This window comes from Saimiri boliviensis, chromosome 6 (genome assembly GCF_048565385.1).
Source record: "Saimiri boliviensis isolate mSaiBol1 chromosome 6, mSaiBol1.pri, whole genome shotgun sequence".
Lineage (NCBI taxonomy): Eukaryota > Metazoa > Chordata > Mammalia > Primates > Cebidae > Saimiri > Saimiri boliviensis.
In genome coordinates, this window is record NC_133454.1 from 42,488,320 (window position 1) to 42,511,761 (window position 23,442).

Genomic DNA, 23,442 nt, shown 5'->3' on the forward strand with positions numbered 1-23,442 from the left:
GAACTTAAAAAAGACTGCAACCCTTGCTTTTTTTTTTTTTCTCTCTCCATTTGCTTGGTAAATCTTCCTCTATCCCTTTATTTTGAGCCTATGTGTGTCTTTGCACATAAGATGGGTCTCCTAAATACAGCACACCAATGGGTCTTAACTCTTTATCCAGTTTGCCAGTCTGTGTCTTTTGATTGGGATGTTTAGCCCATTTACATTTAAGGTTAATATTGTTATGTGTGACTCTGATCCCGCCATTTTGATGCTAGCTGGTTGTTCTGCCAGTTAGTTGATGCAGTTTCTTCATAGTGTCCATGGCCTTTACAATTTGGTATGCTTTTGCAGTGGCTGGTACTGGTTGTTCCTTTCCATGTTTAGTGCCTCCTTCAAGAGCTCTTGTAAGGCAGGCATGATGGTGACAACATCTCTCAGCAGCTAGTTGTCCATAAAGGATTTTCTTTCTCCTTCATTTATGAAGCTTGGTTTCGCTGGATATAAGATTCTGGCTTGAAAATTCTTTTCTTTAAGGAAGTTTAATACTGGCCCTCTCTCTCATTTGGCTTGCAGCATTTCTGCCGAGAGATCTACTGTGAGTCTGATGGGCTTCCCTTTGTGGGTAACCTGACTTTTTCCTCTAGCTGCACTTGGCATTTTTTACTTCATTTCAACTCTGGTGAATCTGACCATTATGTGCTTGGCGTTGCTCTTCTTGAGGAATGTCTTTGTGGTGTTATTTGTATTTCCTGGATTTGAATGTTGGCCTGCTTTGCTAGGTTGGGGAAGTTTTCCTGGAAAATATACTGAAGAGTGTTTTTCACCTTGGTTTCATTCTCCCCATCACTTTCTATGTTTCACCAATCAAACATAGATTGGGTCTTTTCAAATAATCCCATATTTCTTGGAGGCTTTGTTCATTTCTTTTCACTCTTTTTTTCTCTATTATTGCCTTCTTGCTTTATTTCACTGAGTTGACCTTCAGTCTCTGATATCCTTTCTTCTGCTTGATCGATATGGCTATTGAAACTTGTATATGCTTCACGAAGTTCTAGTGCTGTGTTTTTCAGCTCCATCGGGTCATTTATGCTCTACTCTATGCTGGTTAGTTTAGTTAGGATTTCATCTAACCTTTTCCCAATCGCTGATAAAATAAACTTTAAAATAATAAAGATCAAAAGAGACAAAGAAGGGCATTACATAATGGTAAAGGGGTCAATACAACAAGAAGAGCTAACTTTCCTAAATAGATACGCACCCAATACAGGAGCACCCAGATACCTAATGCAAGTTCTTAATCACCTACAAAGAGACTTGGGCTCCCACACAGTAATAGAGACTTTATCACCCCACTGTCAATATTAGATCAATGAGAGAGAAAATTAACAAGGATATCCAGGACTTGAACTCAGATTCGGACCAAGTGGACCTAATAGACACCTCCAGAACTCTTCACCCCAAATCCACAGAATATACATTCTTCTAAACACCACATCACACTTATTCTAAAATTGACCACATAACTGGAAGTAAAACACTCCTCAGCAAATGCAAAAGAATGGAAATCATAACTGTCTCTCAGACCACAGTGCAATCAGATTAGAAATCAGGATTAAGAAAGTCACTCAAAACCACACAAATACATGGAAACTGAACAACCTGCTCCTGAATGACTACTGGATAAATAATGACTACTGTAGAAATAAAGATATTCTTTGAAACCAATGAGAATGAAGACACAACATACTAGAATCTTTGGGACACATTTAAAGCAGTGTCTAGACAGAAATTTATAGCACTCAATGCCCACAAGAGTAACATGGAAGGATCTAAAACTGACCCGGTAATGTCACAATTAAAAGAACTAGTGGAGCAAGATGAAACAAATTCAAAAGCTAGCAGAAGACAAGAAATTACTAAGCTCACAGCAGAACTGAAGGAGACAGACACACAAAAAAATCAGTGAATCCAGGAGCTGTTTTTTGAAAAGATCAACAAAATAGACCACTAGCCAGACTAATGAAGAGAAAAGAGAAGATTCAAATAGGTGAAATAAAATATGATAAAGGTGATTTCACTACTGATCCCACATAAATACAAACTACCGTCAGAGAATACTACAAACAAACACCTCTATGCAAATAAACCAATAAATCTAGAAGAAATTATAAATTCCTGGACACTTAAAGTCTCCTAAGTCTAAACCAGGAAAAAGTCAAACCCCTGAATAGAACAATAACAAGGTCTGAAATTGAGGCATCACTGAATAGCCTACAAACCAAAAAAAGTCCAAGACCAGAAGGTTCACAGATGAATTCTACCAGAGGTACAAAAGGAGCTGGTAACGTTCCTTCTGAAACTATTCCAAACAATACAAAAAAAGAGAATCCTCCCTAACTCATTTTATGAGACCAACATCATCCTGATACCAAAACCTAGCAGAGACACAACTTAAAAAGAAAATTTCAGGCCAATATCCCTGATGAACATTGATGAGCAAATCTTCAGTAAAATACTGGCAAAGCAAATCCAGCATCACATCAAAAAGCTTATCCATCATGATCAAGTTGGCTTCATCCCTGAAATGCAAGACTGGTTTAACATATACAAATCTATAAATACAATCCATCAGTAAACAGAACCAAAAATGAAAACACATGATTATTTCAATATATGCAGAGAAGGCCTTTGACACAATTCAACAGCCCTTTATGCTAAAAACTCTCAACAAACTTGGTGTCAACGGAACATATCTCAAAATAATAAAAGGTATTTCTGACAAAACCACAGCCAATATCATACTGAATGGGCAAAAGCTGGAAGCAGTGTCTTTGAAAACTGGCACAAGACAAGGATGCCCTCTCTTACCACTACTATTCAACATAGTATTGGAAGTTCCGGCCAGGGCAATCAGGCAAGAAAAAGAAATAAAAGGTATTCAATTAGGAAAAGAGGAAGTCAAATTGTCTTTATTTGCAGAAAGCATGATTGTATATTTAGAAGACTCCATCATCTCAGTCCAAAATCTCCTTAAGCTAATAAGCAACTTCAGCAGTCTCAGGATACAAAATCAATGTGCAAAAATCACAAGCATTCCTATACACCAGTAATAGCCAAATAATGAGTGAACTCCCATTAACAACTGCTACAAATAGTATAAAATACCTAGGAATACAACTGACAAGGGATGTGAAGTACCTTTTCAAGGAAAACTACAACCCACTGCTCAAGGAAATAAGAGAGGACACAAACAGATGGAAAATATTCCATGCTCATGGTTAGGAAGAATGAATATTGTAAAAACTGCCATACTGCCCAAAGTTATTTACAGATTTAATGCCATCTCCATCAAGCTACTATTGACTTTCTTCACAGAATTGAAACAAACCACTTTAAACTTCATATGGAACCAATAGAGAGCCCACATGGCCAAGACAATTCTCAGCAAAAACTAAAACAAACAAAAACAAAGTTGGAGGCATCACGCTACCTGACTTCAAACTATACTAAACAGCTACAGAGTAATCAAAACAGCATCGTACTGGTACCAAAACAGAGATATAGACCAATGGAACAGAACAGAGGCCTCGGAAATAATACCACACATCTACAACCATCTGATGTTTGACAAACCTGACAAAAACAAGCAATGGGGAAAGGATCTGTACTTAATAAATGGTGTCAGGAAAACCGGCTAGCCATATGCAGAAAGCAGAAACTGGATCCCTTCTTTACACCTTACACAAAAATTAACTTCAGATGGATTAAAGATTTAAACATAAGGGCTAACACCCTAAAAACCCTAGAAGAAAACCTAGGCAATACCATTCAGGACATAGGCATAGGCAAGGACTTCATGACTAAAACACCAAAAGCAATGGCAACAAAAGCCAAAATAGACAAATGGGATCTAATTAAACTAAAGAGTTTCTATACAGCAAAAGAACCTATCATTAGAGTGAACCAGCAACCAAAAGAATAAGAAAAAACTTTTGCAATCTACCCCTCTGACAAAGGGCTAATATCCAGAATCTACAACAAACTTAAATGTACAAGAAAAAAACAACCCCATCAAAAAGTAGGTGAAGGATATGAACAGACACTTTTCAAAAGAAGACATACATGAGGCCAACAAACATGAAAAAAGCTCATCATCATTGGTCATTAGAGAAATGAAAATCAAAACCACATTGAGTTTCCATCTCACACCAGTTAGAATGGCGATCATTAAAAAATCTGGAGACAACAGATGCTGGAGAGGATGTAGAGAAACAGAAATGCTTTAACACTGTTGGTGGGAGTGTAAATTAGTTCAACCATTGTGGAAGACAGTGTGGCAATTCCTCAAGGATATAGAAATAGAAATTCCATTTTACCCAGCAATCCCATTACTGGATATATATCCGAAGGATTATCAATCATTCTATTATAAAGTCATATGCACACATATGTTCACAATAGCAAAGACTTGGAACCAATGCAAATGATAGTCTGGATAAAGAAAATGTGGCACATACACACCATGGAATACTATGTAGCCATTAAAAAGGATGAGTTCATGTCCTTTGCAGGGACATGGATCAATCTGGAAACCATCATTCTCAGCAAACTGACACAAGAACAGAAAACCAAACACCACATGTTCTCACTCATAAGTGCATGCTGAACAACAAGGACACAGAGAGGGGAACATCACAAATCGGGGCCTGTGCTGGGGTGGGGGTCTCGGGGAGGGATAGCAGGGGGTGGGAGGCTAGGGGAAGGATAGCATCAGGAGAAATATCTAATGTCGGTGACGGGGTGATGGATGCAGCATGGCACATTTATACTATGTAACAAACCTGCATGTTCTGCAGATGTACCCCAAACTTAAAGTATAAAAAAAAATTTTGAAAAAGAAAAATGCTTATCTCCACCAAATTTATAGAGGGTGACACTGAGTTCAGAATAAGTTAGACTGATTTGCTCAAGGAATAGGAAGACAGTAATGACAATGCAATTGGAATCTAGATCTGTAAGCATAGTCAAGTTTAGCCCAGCAATAAATAACAAGACTACATAAGATAGCTCTCCGTCACAAAACAATTAAACTGAGATGAAATTAATGACAATAAGAATAGAAGTCATCAGTACTGTTTGCTTTCTTTTCATTTTCACAAATATCAATTTTTTTATTATCAATATGTAATCAGTCACTTCAGAAATAAAATGTAAAAAGCCTTAAACAGTAGTTTAATTCAGCAGCGAATTCTACAACAATTTTACTGAGATCAAATAGAACAGTCATCAGTGTGTACTATGTGGGTGTCAATCATTGATGTCAATCAAACAACAAACATTTTTTTTTAGTGGTTATGACATGCTAAATAGTCCTCTGAATGGAGGCAAATAAGTGGGGATTCACAGAATAAATTAATATAATTAAAAAGATAAGAAATGCTCATAGAAACAAATTAGCAATACACAACAGTATATGATACAACATTCGATACAATCCAAAGGAAGAAATTCTATAAGAGAAAGGGAGGGGTGATGATTATGAATTTAAGTACGAAAGTTAAGAACCACATATAGCTATAGTTCAGTCTTTCCAAAAAGTTTCCTTAAAGCCCATAATTAACAATTAGGACTCCACATGAGCTACTTTCTCTCCTCCCTGTCTTTTAAGTGCTCAAATGTATCTTTTACAGTTTGTCTTACCAAGATCTTTATGTTTTGCTATATTGAGATTTTCAGTGCAAAAGAAATTGGGGTTACCTCTGTGAAAGTACTTGTAAATGACTGAAAGAAGTTGGTACCAGCTGCTTCAGATGTCAGAACTTTTAAATAATTCACTGAATGTTGGCTGGGAGGAAACTCTTCACAATGAATTGATCTCGACATTTTAAATAAATCTCATGTACTTTGCTAGAAATCACAGAGACAACAGCTTTTATGAAATTGTATTTTATTTTCCAAGTAAACATTTTGGTATCCATAAACTAAATACAGTTTTAGATTTCAGTAATAAAAATGAGAGCACATAAGGATAAATTGATTCAAGCTCCTGTGATATCCAGTATTTATTACAGCAGACTTAGTAGATAAGAACACTGAAGTGCAATATTCAGTTGACTCCCAATAGGACAATCTCAATGACTTACTGGGGGGTTTATGGAGGAGGTCAGGGAATCATTTCACACAGCATGACTGGTGATGATATGAGTCATGGTGCTGAGTAAACAATCAAATGTATACAAGGATTAGGAATTATTTAGAACCTGATCATCCCAGAGCCTCAGATCCTCTCTGAGATGCTTTATTAAGTCCAAGTCCCTAGGTTGGCTCTAAAGCTCTCAATTTATTTCTTTAGCACCTCAGGGCTGATATGGAAGCTTAGATTCTATATAAATCTAAATTAATCCCCAGCTGGTTGTTATACACTCTGGGAGTTTTGGCAATGTGTTTAATAAGCATTGGGAAATCACACAAATCCTAGTTTACCTGCCTGTCACCCTTTCTCTGCTCAACAGTTTTTTCTACAAATTGATTTTCAAAATTAAAACCCACTGCAGCTTTGGATCAGTGGATGGCTCCTAATCATGGGCAGGAAGGTTGTTCCATGGAGGTCCATAGAGCTTCTCCATCACAACTTCAGAAATGACGCTGGTCTCTGACTCTCTCACCTCTTGTTTGCATGCCCATTTCCCCCAATTTTCACTAAGCTCTGTGCTCTGTTATCTATCTTACCTTGGGAAAGGGTCTGACACTCATATTGAAGTACAAATGATCTAAATGTAGTTTAAATTTTAACACAAGACTCAATTTTTAAAAAGGCTCAGTGAGTTCAGCAGTCAACCAGTCAACAGATTAAGGTTAAGTGCCTTCTGTGAGCTAGGGCTGAACCAATACTTTCCTACCTCTGATCATAATATGTATGTGACAGGGTAACACTGAGAGGGAAACAAGAGAATTTTGAGTTTTACTGTAAATGTCTTTCCATAAAGGGATTATTTGCTAAGTTGACCCCATGGACAGAATAAACCATGCTGAAATGAGTACATCCAGTTTCAGCCCCTAACAGTGGCGGACTAGTATATATAGCTGTCTGACACCTGCAGGATTGAAATCATTGTGTGAAATTGGAAAATTTTTTGTTTCTTTCAACAACTGGAAAGATCTGTGTAATGTACAGGGCAGTAAGAGAGTGACATTCACAGAGTGACATTCTCAATGCTGTCTACCACAGGGTGATCATAAACTTGTCTACTCACTACCCAGCTACTGCTCACCAAGGGATACTTTAAGGGGAAGGCAAAAGGCAGTAGAATCTGATGCATCTTGCAGACGGCTATAAAAGATATAAGGACAGTGACCTTGTAAGGACTTTAAATGACAATCTTAAGCAAAAAGAACAAAGCTGGAGGCATAACATTACCTGACTTTAAAGTATACTACAAAGATACAATAATCAAAACAGCATGGTATTGGTACCAAATCAGAGATATACATCAATGGAACAGAACAGAGGCCTCAGAAATAATGCCACACCTACAACCATCTGATATTTGACAAACCTGACAAAAACAAGCAATGGGGAAAGGATTCCCTATTTAATAAATGGTGCTGGGAAAACTGGCTAGCCATATGCAGAAAGCTGAACTGGATCCCTTACTTACACCTTATACAAAAATTAACTTCAGATGGATTAAAGATTTAAACATAAGACCTAACAGCCTAAAAACCCTAGAAGAAAACCTAGGCAATACCATTCAGGACATAGGCATGGGAAGGGACTTCATGACTAAAACATCAAAAGCAATGGCAACAAAAGCCAAAATGGACAAATGGGATCTAATTAAATGTAAAAACTTCTTCACAGCAAAAGAAACTCACTAGAGTAAACCAGCAACCAACAGACTAAGAAAAAAATTTTTCAGTCTACCCATCTGACAAAGGGCTAATATCCAGAATCTACAAAGAACTTAAACAAATGCACAAGAAAAAAAAACCTCATCAAAAAGTGGGCAAAGGATATAAACAAACACTTCAAAAAAGAAGACATTTATGCAGCCAAAAAACATTAGAGAAATGCAAATCAAAACCACATTGAGATACCACCTTATGCCTGTTAGAATGGCGATCATTAAAAAATCTAGAGACAACAGATGGAGAGGATGTGGAGAAATAGGAACACTTTTAAACTGTTGGTGGGAGCAGAAATTAGTTCAACCATTGTGGAAGACAGTGTGGCAATTCCTCAAGGATCTAGGAATAGAAATACCATTTGACCCAGCAATCCGATTACTGGATATATACCCAAAGGATTATCAGGAATTCTATTATAAACACACATGCACATGTATGTTCATTGTGGCACTGTTCACAATAGCAAAGGCTTGGAACCAACCCAAATGCCCCTCAATGATAGACTGTATAAAGAAAATGTGACATTTTAAATCAATAAAATTTACACCATGGAAAACTATGCAGCCATAAAAAAGGATGAGTTCATGTCCTTTGCAGAGACATGGATGATGCCGGAAACCATCATTCTCAGCAAACTGACACAAGAACAGAAAACCAAACACCACATGCTCTCACTCATAAGTGAATGTTGAACAATGAGAACACATGGACACGGAGAGAAACATGACACACTGGGGCCTTCGAGGTGAGAGGTATGGGGAGGTATAGCAGAGTGTGGGGCTTAGGAGAGGGATAACATTAGGAGAAAAATCTAATGTAGATGACAGGGTGACAGATGCAGCAAACCACCATGGCAAATGTATCCCTATGTAACAAACCTGCACGTTCTGCACGTGTACCCCAAAAAGTATAATAAACTAAAAAATTAAAAAAAATACTTTAAATGTCAGAAATATCTTTAGTTCATTCTTCTCTAAACTTGATTGGTTTAATTACACATTAAATTCTTTTTAGAATTCATTTTCTCCTCAGTATTTTGCTGTTAAAAAGTCATATGTCATTCTGTTTTTTAATCCAGTGCATGTAAATTTTTTTCTCCTAGTCTTTCTTATCACTGTGGTCATCACCATCTTTCTATCGCTGGTATTGTGAAAATTAACAGTAATATGCCTAAGTGCATCTTTCTTGTTACAATGACAATTAGTAGATCCTTTTGAAACATTTGATTCAGCAAATTGTCTTTCAGTTCTAGGAATTTTTAAAAAATTATTTATTTAAAAATTTCATATGCCTTGTTTTATTTGTTTTCTTTTTATGCATTTTGGCTTAGTCAGACATTGGATCTGGTAAATTAATCCTCTAATTTGTTTTCCTTTTCCTCAAATTATTCCGTCATTTAAAAAAATTCTATTTTCTGAGAGATTGCATCCAACATTATTTTCCAACACATAAAGAATTTTGAAATTTAAGATATCTCATTTTAAATTTCCACTCTTGTAGTATGATTGCTTATTTTTTCTTATGTTGTGTTCTTACTATTTTACATCTATGAGAATATTAATCATCTTTTTGTAGTTTTCTTTTGTTCTGTATAGTGTCTCTGTTTCCTCTAGATACTCACTGACTAGATTTTGTTGTTTGCTTTTTTCTTTTGGTCTCTTTTTTTCATGTGAAGGCATTCAACAAATTACTAATGTCTGTAAATATCTTTCTATTCAAAATGTGGGACCTTAGGATTTGCTTAGGTTTGTGTATAGCAAAATCTCGTTGAATTGTAGGTTTCCCCTAACCATTACATTAGCGTTCCCAAACATGAATGTATTTCCTGTGTTTCCTTTGGTCCAGTTTGTTCAGGTAACAATATTCCAGTCATTCCTATGGGATTACACCTGGCTTCCAGCATTCTGGAAGTTCAATTTAGGAAATAACCTGGGAATCTCACTGTTGTGAATGTAAATATTTATTTAATCCTCCCATATTCACCTTCCTGAATTTAGAGTTCCTCTGGTTCATGTCTCAGGAGAACAAACCTCTTCCATTCTTCCAGAGTCAGCAGTCCCCCAACATTTGTTCTCCCTTTATTTATTGGTAATAAAGTTCTACATAAGTACATGGCTATCCAGCTTGAAACTGTATTTCCCAATTTCCCTAGCTAATGTGGTTCTGAGTAATTATTAGGTTCCTAAAATAAGATTGACTTGACAACATTTTGAATGGCAGAAGTGAAGTAGATTCCTCTTCCCTTGGCAACTGACCATTAACAGTGACTACTGATATTGGAGTTTTGCAGAGGCAGACTCCAGTTTTTAGCATCCTAAGTGTCAAGAAAATGGCCCAGTACTGGTGACATTTTAGTCTAACATCTAACTTCCTAATCATGGGAATGCATATTTAGGCATCCACTTTTTACTTTCCTGAAGTCCAGAGGCTGGTATGGCTGTGATGGTTGTGACTATGGCTCCAGACCTAAACTATTACAGTTCCAGTGGTGAGCACAGGGGTAGGAGCTTATGGATCTTGCCAGTTCTGTGTTTTGTGGGTATCATTTAGTTTAGGACCTGACTTTTATCTCTTCCCATGATTCTGTAATCACATTGTTCCCTGTATCTCCTCCTACTTAAAATACCTTAGAGTGTTATCTGCCTCTTGTACTTTTTCTGGAATCTCTTTTTGCCATATTTTGGATCTTTTAGATTATCCTCCTAATTAGGTTCTGTGTGTTTTTGCATGCATATGTGCATGTACACAGGCTGATATTTAGATTTAGAGTGAATATACTTGCTTCCTACCCACTCCCTCTCCTGTAGGACCTAAGACTTCAGCTTTCTTTGAATCATTAAGGCAAATATAACTCAGGCATACACTTTCCAACTGCCTCTCTTCCATTTTTAAATCCTCTTCCAGTCTTTCTTTGCATATGTCATTTTGTTCCAACAAAATGGAAGAGGGGAAGGTGGAAAGTGTATACATTAGCGATATCTGGAAGTCATTTTGTTGTTTCAAAAAAGATTATTAACTTCAGAAAAGGATAATGATAAACTCGGGGGCTCAATTTGCTGTGTTAAATTAGAAATTTCTGTTGTGGGAAATTATTCAGCTGAATATCTTTTTTGCTAAGGAATGCATTTGGATTCTATTTTAATGGCATTGGGCACTGCATTTTTGAGTGTAGGAGAAGGATGATGGTTCTGAAAATGAAAATAAAAAACATCGAGACACATTATGTTTTCCTAAGTGTTGCGAAGTTCCTGATTTTTTCCTGTTTACCTTCTTCTTTGTACTTGAGTGAAAGAAAGGAAGGAACTCTGCCCTGTGTGTCTGCTTTGTGCTTCACTGCTCCAAGGTCTGATGCAGTCTGAAGACAGGTCCAATGAAACTGTAGTCATTGAATCAGCTAGACAGCCTGAAATCCCTTGAAATGCAATGATTCATTCTCTGGAAATACACCTTTCCAAATAAGGAAAGTAAGAATCTAGCTCACGATGACACAAAACAGAAAAAGGATCTCACCAAATTTTTATGCATTTGAAGGCTGCAAATATTTTTACTTGCAAATGTTGAAGAAATTTTATAATTTGAGGCAATTTGTGGGTCCTAAAGTTCAGGCTAATGAATAAGTTCTCAAAAAGAAATAGTCCTTTTGTATATCCTCTGAAAATGCTAAGGCAGAGAATCTCAGAGGCACTTTAGTGACACCCATGCTTATTTTTTTTTCTGCAACCCACCTTGGAATAAGTACTAATGGCAAAGTGTGCTTACTATAGGTTCTGTACTCTGCATATCTGATACCTGCTGGAGAGTGTATATCTTCTGGGATGTTCCTATTTGAGTGGCAAAACTATTGCCTTTTACATTCTTGAATTTTAGGATGCTGAATAGCTAAAGTTCATTCTACTCCATTGACTTCTCTGGACCCTGTCAATTTTGACCTTTAACAGCCCCAAAACTCCATTTCTAGTAAATGTCAAGGGATTTTAAATTTAAAACACTCATGCAAAGTTTTAATATGTCTATAGCAAGAACTTTAAAAAGAGATAAGTGAGAGACTAGAAAAGATAACTGTAACCAGTTCTTGTAAGTTAAATAATATCCTCAACATTTTTCACTTCTCTGATCAACAGTCTTTCTTAAAAACAAGTCCATCATTGTGCTGGTCTTTCTATATAAAAGATAAGGTAAAGAGTGGAAATAAGAAAATAAGCACAATTATTTTTAAAAACGAGTATTCGTTGATTTCATTACTTAAAAATTAGTGCCAAAAAAGATTCCTAGACTTAAGAATTATATGTTCTCTATTTTCTATATTATTCAACCAATGAGAAATAGAGTTAGCCTAAATTTATTCTAAGGACATCATGCAGAATTGTAATAACTTCAGCCCCAAGGAGGTAAGTCAACCTAAGAAAATATTTGAAGATAAAAAAAGGGCATACATTTTTCCTTTCCTTTAAGAGTTCAACTGACCTCTTATATGAACAGCGTTTTATAGAAAATATTCCTTGCAAATTCCACTAAAATGATGCTTCTCAGAAATACTCATTTTTGTAGAGAAAAATGATGAGATAGGAGAAGAGGTATAGGTAAATTCAGTAAATCTGATCTCTTAGGTTTTAGGGATTTTCTTTTCCCCATACAGGTCAGATAGAAATAAATTAGTTGATGGCATTAGTTAAGTCTCTTAAATTCTCTGGTTTCTTAATTTCTTTGTGGAGAAAGAAAGATTTTACTCTAATTTATTTCAAAAATTAGTTATAACTCTCAGATTTAGTGAAGCTTGAGAATTTATATACTACTCAGATTACAGAGGATCATACAAAGCAGCATGACCAAACATGTTAGTTTTAGAGTTGCAAATCTGAAAAATTTTCAAGTAAGAACTCTAGAGGAAACACTGTCATGGTGGCCAATATCACAAAAACTGATTACAGAGCAATTTTAATTTAGTAATGGGTGACTAAATGCATGAGAATCTTTGCACTTTAATAAGAGCCATAGAAAGGATTCTTAATATAGCATTTAGAGCAATCAGAGTTTTCCTGATGCACAGTGTTACACACAAAGGAACAGTGAGAAGAACTGACTGCTAAAAGATTAAGGCCCGATTATGACTGGTTTTAATTCTCTAGTTTAAAAATGAATATTCCAACCATACTGCATTTTATTAAATATTAAAATGTATTTAAATACTACAATTCATGATCAATTTTTGGAAGGTACACTGCCTTGTTTTGAGGGGATTTGAAATATATTTACTTAATATAACAGTACTATATACAAACAAACAGTATAATGTAAAATTATGCCATTTCCTTCAAAGGACAATGTACACACAATTGGAAAAAAAGGAGAAATATGAAATGATATAGAGGCTTGATTACATGCTAAACCTAAAAGTAAGAACTTTAAAGTTAAAAATATATTCATAAGGCATTAATGCTGAAAGTGAATAAATAAGGCTTTCCAATTTCAAGGTACAGGTACAGTATTAACTATACAATATATAAAATGGCTATGTGTTTTTGCTCAGTCAGCCCTGTCAATTATTTCTTTGAAGTTTTTTCATACCTTCTATACCTCTATTCCCACGATCATGGCTTAGTTCATGACTGTACCTTAGGCCTGAAACAACGCTGTTACCTCTTAGAGTCATTTCACCTCTAGCTGTTCCCCACTCTATTCCCTGTGGAACATTGCCTCCAATTAACTTTGCCTTTGATTGTGTTGTTGCCAGGCTCAAAAACATTCAGTGGGTCTCTAATAGTATTTAAGATCCTTTGTTACATAAGTTGAAAATAAATTCTCAGCTTTCACTGAATGTGACATCTTTTTGTTGTTGTTGTTGTTTGAGACAGGGTCTCAATCTGTTGCCGAAGCTGGAGTGCAGTGGTGTGATCATGGCTCATAGCAGCCTCCATCTCCTAGGCTTAAGTGATCCTCCTCCTCCAGCCTGTTGAATAACTGGGGCCATAGGCACATGCACCATGTCCAGGTAATTTATTTTATTTTTAGTACAGACAAAGTCTCGCTGTGTTGTCCACACTGGTCTCAAACTCCTGAACTCAATTGACCCTCTCCCCTTGGCCTCCCAAAATGCTAGGACTACAGGCATAAGCCACTGTGCCTGTCTGGATGTCAGAAGTATAATAATTTTTTTTAAATATACCTTTTTTTGGAATAATGTTAGACTTACAGAAGAATTACAAAGATAGTATAGTGAGTTCTCTTAGAGTCTTTACTCAATTTCCTCTAATGTTAACATTCCACATAATCTGGGTACATTTGTAAAAAATTAAGAAATTAACAATGGTATATTACTATTAAGTAAATTGCAGACTTTAATCAGATTTCACTGATTTTTCTCTGAATGCTACTTTTTCTATTCCATGATTTAGTATAAAACATTTTGAGAATTATCTAGACCTGAGTTTTAGAATTTATAAGTAAATGAAAGATGAGATCATTTATGTGGCTTATCCAGTGTCATAAACTAATTAGAGGCAGACCAGGAATATGAAATTCACATTCTTTTATTTGGTCATTTATTTATTTAATCAGTCAGTAGTGGTTCTTAATATTTTCTGAATCATGGCCCACTTTGAAATATGATGAGAATATTTTTAAAAACTCTCTCCAGAAACATGCATATGTGAGTATGCATAAAAATGCTTCATAAACACACTAATCGTAGGGTTTAAATGTAACAGCAGCCCCCAAAAACCTCAACAGTAATACTTTTATCTATGTTCTACCTTGGATTTTAAGTCAGATATTACTTGAATTATTTCTACAGCCAAAACATGTTTAACACTTACTTTTCTAAAGAACGTTGCCTTTTTAGCTAAACTGTGGACATCTAAAGGAACTTTCAGAAAGGATTATTTAACCTGTGTTAATTACAAAATAAATATTGACTTCCAGGCCACTAAAAATGGTGCCATTTTTAATGGCGAAAGGGAAAGCTGAATGTAAGGAGTGACTTTTTCTTTTGCTTTAAGTCATGCTTAATTATCTTAGTAACTTATTTTTACTTTATAGTATTTTAGATAATGAGGAAAATTTACTTAAGATTGACATTGTTTGTAAATTTTATTTATGACCAATGAAACAGTATTTATACTTCAAGGAAATTCTTTTTTGTGTGTGAAATTAACAGATGTCTCCCATATAAATAGGAATTATCAACATGCATACCAGATTAGAGCCTTTGAATTCTAAATCCTAGAACTAGGTAATTAATTTAGCATTGCCACCATGGGAAGAGAGAACCACTAAGGCTTCCCTTCATAGTAGTTAGGAATAGGACCTAATAAAAAAACAGCAAAACTTTACTTCTGAATTTAATCTTAGGCTAAATCGTATAAACCAAGCCTATACCAAATAATAAACTAAATCATAAAGAAAAATATGTCCAAATTGCCAGACGTACTCTTCTCTTCATTTCATATCTATGAAAATAAATGCAGTATATAATTATATATTTTGTCATTGCTTCTTACAAATTTTAGCAATTAGACCTTTAAGAGTAAACTAATAGGTAAGTTTTTACTATTTTTGCTATAGAAATATCTGCAACATTATATTCTGATTTTTAAAGACTTCACTGCAATGGCCTTAAGTAAGCTGGTAAATATATGGAATGATTGAAGTGGGATATTCTAAAAGCTCCCAACCCCCAAAAAAGACAAATTTATTTTTAAAAAATTAGGAAGGCATCAAATTCCTGATCCACAAAACTGCATTTTCTGGGGAAAATGCTTTTTGATAGAGCAGGGAGACAAAGAGAGAAAAGGCAAAATAGAAATATTGAAATGAATGGAATATCTCATTTAATTTTGCTAGATGTGACTTTTACTGGCACATTTAAAAGGATAACATTAATGTTGCTGTCTATAATTGGAAAAAATAGAAATATAATTCTTGAGGCACAGCTCGAGTTTCTCCTTTTGGGAAAACTATTAAGTCATTTGTCTTTACTGATTATATTTCTTTTGTAAAATATGTTTACTGTTTTGGTGCTTCCATAGAGAAAAGGATAAGATGATTAATAAAGTTATTTAAAAGACTGAAGGGTAGTAACATGCCAGCCCAAATACTTCTTACTTTCTTTAAATATCAAATCACTAGTGCAGATAAGGATTTTTTTTTTTTTTTTTTTTTTTTTTTTTAGGAAAAGAAGGCTACAGGAAAATTACTAGATTAGACTTTCTGAAGCTTCTTTGGATCTTTCTTCACATTAAGTGTCCATAGGAAAAAGATAAATATTTATAACACAGTATCTCACCCTTGTAATAATAATTATATTGTCAAAGGAACAGAAGCAGAGTTTCTAGCTAGTGTTTTTGACTAGTGTTACTGATTATACCTATAGTTCTTGTGTTCTGCAGCACTTAGGGTGAATATGGTTAATGATAATTTATTGTGTATTTTCAGAAAGCTAGAAGAGCAGAGTAGAGTTTCAGTGTTCCTCACACAAAGAAATGGTAAATGTTTGAGGTGATTGATAGGCTAATTATCCTGATCTGACCATTATACATTGTAACTGTTATCAAAATGTTACTCTGTATCCTATAAATATGTACTACTATGTGTCAGCTAAAAGTTAAAAGAATTATTTTATTCTATGTTATTTCAACTGGTATTAAACTATACCCTGGGTATAGTTTCATTTAAAAATAGTAAATGGAATGAAAACTATACCCAAGGAATGTCATCATTCTTCAATTATTCCTTGCCTCTTTCTCTCAATTTACCAGAAAGATGGATTTCTCCAAATAGTGTATAAATTCCTAAAAGCAAGCCTATCCAGTAACTTATTACATGCATTTAGAGACATGCTTATACAAAATGTTTTAGCCTCACAGAGGCAGCAGTTTTCTTTTTCACTTGGAAGCTTCTACTTGCCACAAGTTTGTCACATAGACTCATGTTCAGTTCAGATCTAGAGATAGAGATACTGACATGGTTAGAAATACAGACACTCCTAATAAACATGTTAGAAAGAATATCCTTCCTTTTTATTATCCTGAGTAAAAAAACAATTCTAGAATAGCAAAAGTTCTACCTGAGGGCATTTATATCTCCAGAGAGAAAATGAATTTCCTTTGCTCTAATTCTGCTTTGCTCCCCACTGCTCTCTTCACCATTTTCCTGAAGAAGAAATCCTCTCGTTGAGGCCAGTAATATTCAGAAATTATTGGGGTTTTTAAAAAATAAAATTTGTGCTCATAAAATTAGAAAGTGGAATTGTAGGTATTAAAGGCTGGGAAGAATAAGAGGGGAGGAGAGGATGGAGAGAGGTTTGTTAACAGATAAAAAACTTCAGCTAGATAGAAGGAATAAGTTCTGGTGTTCTGCAGCACTTAGGGCGAACATGATTAATGATAGTTTATTGTGTATTTTCAGAAAGTTACAAGAAGAGACTGAATGTTCCTCACACAAAGAAATGATAAATGTTTGAGGTGATTGGCATACTAATTATCCTGATTTGACCATTATGCACTGTAGCACTTATCAAAATGTTTCTATGTATCCTATAAATATGTACTATTATGTGTCAGCTAAAAGTTAAAAGAAGTAATTATTGTTTTATTTCATGTTATTTCAGGTACTTATCAGCCCAGTGGGACAACTTGGCCATGGATAAGATCTCAGGCTTAAGAGTAGGGCAGCTATGAGTTTTAATTATGACTCCCACACTTATTTAACCCAATGTTCTCAGTGACTTATTTAACCTATGTTTTAGTTTTTTTCATCTGAAAAACAAAGATAGTCACAATGCCAAAATCACACTCTAGCCTTAAGGATTAAATAATATAAATACATTGTAAGTAATCCAATAAATGTTTGCTGTGATTATCATGAGATATGGAGCTAAAAGATACAAGAGAGCTCATCTAGGTCATCAAATAGCCTAACCAATATTAAATTCAGTTCTCTTAATTGCGAGGATAGGAATTATGTACTAGATTAAACTCTTGCACAAAAATGTGGTCTGTGCAATTTTAAACTTGGTGCTAGTGGTCTAAAGATAAATATTATAACTTCTCCAGTTTTGTAAGAGATGATATATGGGTAGCTATGTCTTAGGGCAGGTTATGTAGTGAGAGAACTGCAATTATCTTTATAAAAACTCCTTATTTCTCAGGATAGCTTCTTAGTCTTTTCTTTTTCTCAAGCCAAGGACTCTACTGCTTCTTAAATATAGAAATATAATTCAGTCCTATGTCAGGTGCCTCTCTTCAGGAATCTATATCTTAAGTCCCAGTAAAAATCCTTTAGAACCCAGAGGTCTCATTTGTGAAAGTCCTTTTCCTCCCCTGATTTTGCTTACATAATTTATATGTTTTTATTTATTTAGGTCCTCAAAGACAGGGATGCAGAAGATTGGGGCTCTATTTCCAGGCAGGTTTTAGAATTTAAATTTTCCATTGTTGTAGGAAGAATTACCCCCACCTTCCAAGATGTCCACGTCCTAATACCAATCCCTGTAATCTGTGCATATGTTAGGTCTCATAATGTGATGGTTAATGTTGAGTGTCAACTAGATTGGATTGAAAGATGAAAAGTATTGATCCTGGGTGTGTCTGTGAGGGTATTGCCAAAGGAGATTAACATTTAAGTCAGTGGGCTGGGAAAGGCAGACCTACCCTCAAGTTGGGTGGGCACAATCTAATCAGCTCCCAGCAGAGCCAGAATAAAAGCAGGCAAAAGAATATGGAAGGATTAGACTGGCTTAGTATTCTGGCCTGTATCTTTCTCTTGTGCTGAATACTTCCTGCCCCTTCTACATTGGACCTCGAGTTCATCTGCTTTGGGACTTGGACTGACTTCTTGCTGCTCAGTTTGCAGACCACCTGTTGTGTGACTTCACCTTGTCATCCTGTGAGTTAATACTCCTTAATAAACTGCCCTTTATACATTCATCTAAGAACCATGACGAATATGCATGGCAATGATGAATTAAGATGGGATTAAGGCCGGGCGCGGTGGCTCAAGCCTGTAATCCCAGCACTTTGGGAGGCCGAGGCGGGTGGATCATGAGGTCGAGAGATCGAGACCATCCTGGTCAACATGGTGAAACCCCGTCTCTACTAAAAATACAAAAAAAATTAGCTGGGCATGGTGGTGCGTGCCTGTAATCCCAGTTACTCAGGAGGCTGAGGCAGAAGAATTGCTTGAACCCAGGAGGCGGAGGTTGCGGTGAGCCGAGATTGCGCCATTGCACTCCAGCCTGGGTAAGAAGAGCGAAACTCCGTCTCAAAAAAAAAAAAAAAAAAAAAAGATGGGATTAAGATTGCTATTCAGATAACATTAAAATAGAGAAATTATCATGGATTATCCAATAGGCCCAACATAATCACAAGAGTCCTTTAAAGCAGAAGAGGGAAGAAGAGTCAGTAAAAGTTATGTGATGATGGAAGCACTATCAGAAAGATGAAATATTTTGCATGATGGAAGACAGAGGCTCTGAACCAAGGAATGAAGATGGCTTCAAAACATGAAAAGGCAAGAAAGCATATTATCACGTAGAACTTTGAGCAAAGAATAAAGGCATTGTGACACCCACCCTGATTTTAGCTAAGTGAGACCTGTGTCAGACTTGTGTCCTACAGAACTATAAAATAATATTTGTATTGTTGAAGCCAACAGTAATTAATCTAATTAGTAAGTAAGTAATCACATATATATAAAACATACATAAAACACGGGACTTTGAAACACACCAAACTCATTAGGATGTCACAATGAAAGAGAAATATTTGTATTGTTGAAGCCAACAGTAAGTAATTAATCTAATTAGTAAGTAATCATATATATATGTAATTACTATATATATCATAGTAATCATATAATCATATATATGATTACTTACTATATATATCATAGTAATCATATAATCACATATATATGATTACTCACTAATTAATTACTATATATGATTACATACATATATATGATTCCCACATTTAAGCAGAGATACATAATTAATCATATGAATTGAATTAATTATATGCCTTTGCTTAAATGTGGGAATTTTTCATGTACACAGGTGATTTTTAATCATATGACTATGATTTAGACAGTCATCAATAAAATGCTTTTGCTAATAAAAACACATAGGAATAAACTGATTACTATCTCAGCTCTTAGTTACAGCTCAAAATGCACCTTTGACCAAGTTACCAAACCCATTCTTTCTTTGGAATTTTCAGCTGAGGTCTGTAATCCTACTAGCACATATCATTCATCATGGCTAAATTTATAAATTACAAGATTTAAGTGCAGAAATAAGATGGTCTCTTCCTCTATGGAATAATAACAGGATGAAGCAGTAAATAAATGTCTACTAGGTTTCAAGTGCTAGGAGCTTTAAAAACATCACATTAAACAAACACTAACAGCATAAATGGATACCAATTTAAATATGGAAAAACTTGGTCCAAAGTAATTTAGTCACTAAATTTCATGTGGACAGTAAATGTTTTGTTAGAGCCTAGATTCTACATTCGGCACTTTGATTCTGAGCTTGTGCACTTCACCACTGTCTAGTCTGCTCGACTGTACATCCCCTCATATAATGAGCTGCTCATGTAGCAGTGGTTAGGAAGCAGCTTGGTTTTAACAGAAAAAAGGCTTTCACAGTGAATTAAAAATAGGCATTCTAAAACATCTGGAAGTAGATCAATAGTAAAATAAGAAAAGCAAAAATGTTTAAAGATTAAGAAAAAATTCATATCAAAGTGATTTGAGTCCTTCTACATTTTTAGTTTCCACTGTAGCAAGAAAAAATAATTAATTATGCTGAGATAAATCATTTATTTGTTTAAAATCTGCTAAAGTCATCCTTCATATAAGCAATTATTTATTTCTGTTTAACAGAGCAGTAGCACAATGTTGAGACAGTTTATAAAATATGCACTATTTTAAAATTGGAATGATGGGAACAAAGATAGTTGTAAACACATTTTTTGAAGAAAAATGAAAACATCTAATTTGGAACACTTAAAACTCAATAAAAATTTTTTTTGTAATGTCAGGTACTAGGAGCAAACTTTTCAATTATTACAAAGTAGAAAATAGGCCGGGCGCAGTGGCTCAAGCCTGTAATCCCAGCACTTTGGGAGGCTGAGTCGGGTGGATCACAAGGTCAAGACATCGAGACCATCCTGGCCAACATGGTGAAACCCCGTCTCTACTAAAAATACAAAAAATTAGCTGGGCATGGTGGCGCATACCTGTAATCCCAGCTACTCAGGAGGCTGAGGCAGGAGAATTGCCTGAACCCAGGAGGCGGAGGTTGCCGTGAGCCAAGACCATGCCATTGCACTCCAGCCTGGGTAAAAAGAGCGAAACTCCATCTCAAAAAAAAAAAAAAAAAAAAGTAGAAAATATACCTAAGTGTTCATCAACAGAGGAATATATGTATGAAAAGTTAAAATATTGGAGTCATAAACTGGAATGTCATACAGCAATTAAAATGATGAGCTAGAGCTGTATGTTCCAACATGGATAGATCTTTAAAATATGAAATTTTCTTTAAAACCAAAATTAGAGAAAGAGTCATATAGCAAAATACCATTTATAAAAATTAAAGCATGTAAAATAAAATTATATTGTTCATGGATACATGTGTAGAAAGTTAATATATAAAACACAGGACTTCGAAACACACCAAGCTCATTAGGATGTCACAATGAAAGAAAGAGTTAGGAAATTCCAAAGTAAATGTTTAGTTCATTAAAAAAAAAAATCTGAAGCAAAATATAAAGTGTTAAACTGTGGTGGGATCATGGATATTATCTTTTCAGTATGTCACAATAGTTATAAAAATATTTTTAAAATTCAATTATTTGAAATTTTCTGCCCAAATGCAGTTGGAATGAACCATTCAAAAAATGATTTCAATTTATCATAATATTGAAACAACCCATTTCCAGTGTTTTTAATAATCATATAGTTTTGCTAAAAATAAATGGGATTAAAACCTCTCTGAAGATTTCAAGATAAACAGGTAATGTTGACATTCTACAGAATGTAATTCAGGGATAAAATAGAGATTACAAATTCTTATAAGCTTAATACTGGGTTTTGCTTCATAAACTCTATTTGTTCTTAGAATCTACCCACCTGGCAGCTCGATGTGTCTATCTATGGTTCTGTTTGATTTGCGGGGGTCTAGGGGTAAGGATACAGAACAATAACAGAACAGTAAGCTTCAGTGTATGCAGTAGTTGAAATGATTAAATTCCTCAGACCTTGTTGATCACTAAGGATAATCATAAACTAACTCTGAGTCACCACCAAAATGCATAGACTTGTGTGGCTGGCAATGATTTTTATCCATCGCTATGTAAACAAGGCCAGCTACTGTTATGCTGTCTAAGTGCAGGGCATGAACTCTTCACACAGGTTGGGCCCATTCTTTTCTTTTACACAACTTTTTTTTTTTTTTTTTAGTGAAGTTATCATAGAAGATATAAATCTACACTAAGTTACACAAACATGGAAAATAAGTATCAATACCATGATGGAAATAAATGGAACTATGTAATAGGAGATGAGTGAGGTACTTGATCTTCAGTAACTTTTTTTCACCATCTAGAGCAGAAAGTGTCAGAATCACTGATCTCTACTAGAGAATTTGACAAAATTCAATTTGATACGGTAATTATTGTCAGATCATCTGTAATATGCCCAGAATTGTGTTGGGAAAACTGGGAGAAGTTTAAAAGATGCAAAATTCTCTTATAAACATCCTGAAAATAGCAAGTAGTTTTTAGATAAGTAATGATTAGACAGAATCCTGAAACTTTGCCCAGAAGTTGTCTGTGAGGCCCTCAAAATTTCTTGGGCTCCTTAAAATTAGTGAGAGGTATGTCTTTATTCATAAACAGTAAAATCAAGTTATTCACTACTTTAATGAGCTTAGCAAGAGCTTTAAAATATATTTTTAATGTGAATTTACTCTTGATTTCATATTTGTAATTTCAGTTTTCTTCCTCATCTATTTTGCAGAATCTGGAAGTATTTGCTTTTCATCTAAAATCTTTTAATAATTTCCTCTCTGGGAATAAATATCACTTTTATTATATTCAACTTTTATTATCTTTATATTCATATTTTCTGATTGAGATTTTTGTAACCATGTCAATAAAAAAAATCAATGGCCTCTATTTCTACTTCACATTTTTTAATATGATTCTAAATTATCTAAAACATGAAATTAATTAAATAGCTGTACAATAATGCCCAGAATAAAGCCAAAGTCTGATAAAGTAAGATATTTTCATGCTTTTCTTTGCTGTTAATTTTGGAGATATCTATCTTATCAATGTATTTATTCCTTGATTTGATAAATATTTAAGTGCTTATTATGTGCTAGACATTTTTATAAGTTTGGGGATATAATGATGAGCCTAACCAGACACAGTCCCTGCCCACATATGGGGCATAATATCTAATAGGAGAGATTTCTACCAGACAGAAAATCAGAATGAGTTCAGGAGGCAAAATGTGTAGTGTTGTCAAAGATTACCTTTAAGATAAAAATAA

At 34.8% G+C, this 23,442-nt stretch overlaps 1 protein-coding gene across 2 annotated transcripts in view; it reads right to left on the reverse strand.

Annotated features, from left to right (window-relative positions):
• GUCY1A2 (guanylate cyclase 1 soluble subunit alpha 2) overlaps positions 1-23,442 on the reverse strand; it is a 325,806-nt gene that overhangs the window by 15,322 nt on the left and 287,042 nt on the right. The window contains exon 8 of one of the 2 annotated variants that reach the window (XM_074400512.1): positions 22,018-22,065. The exons of the other annotated variant lie outside the window; for it this stretch is intronic. Coding sequence (XP_074256613.1) covers positions 22,035-22,065 — 31 coding nt within the window. The 3' untranslated portion in view covers positions 22,018-22,034. The remainder of the gene's footprint in view (positions 1-22,017; positions 22,066-23,442) is intronic. 2 annotated transcript variants of the gene reach the window in all.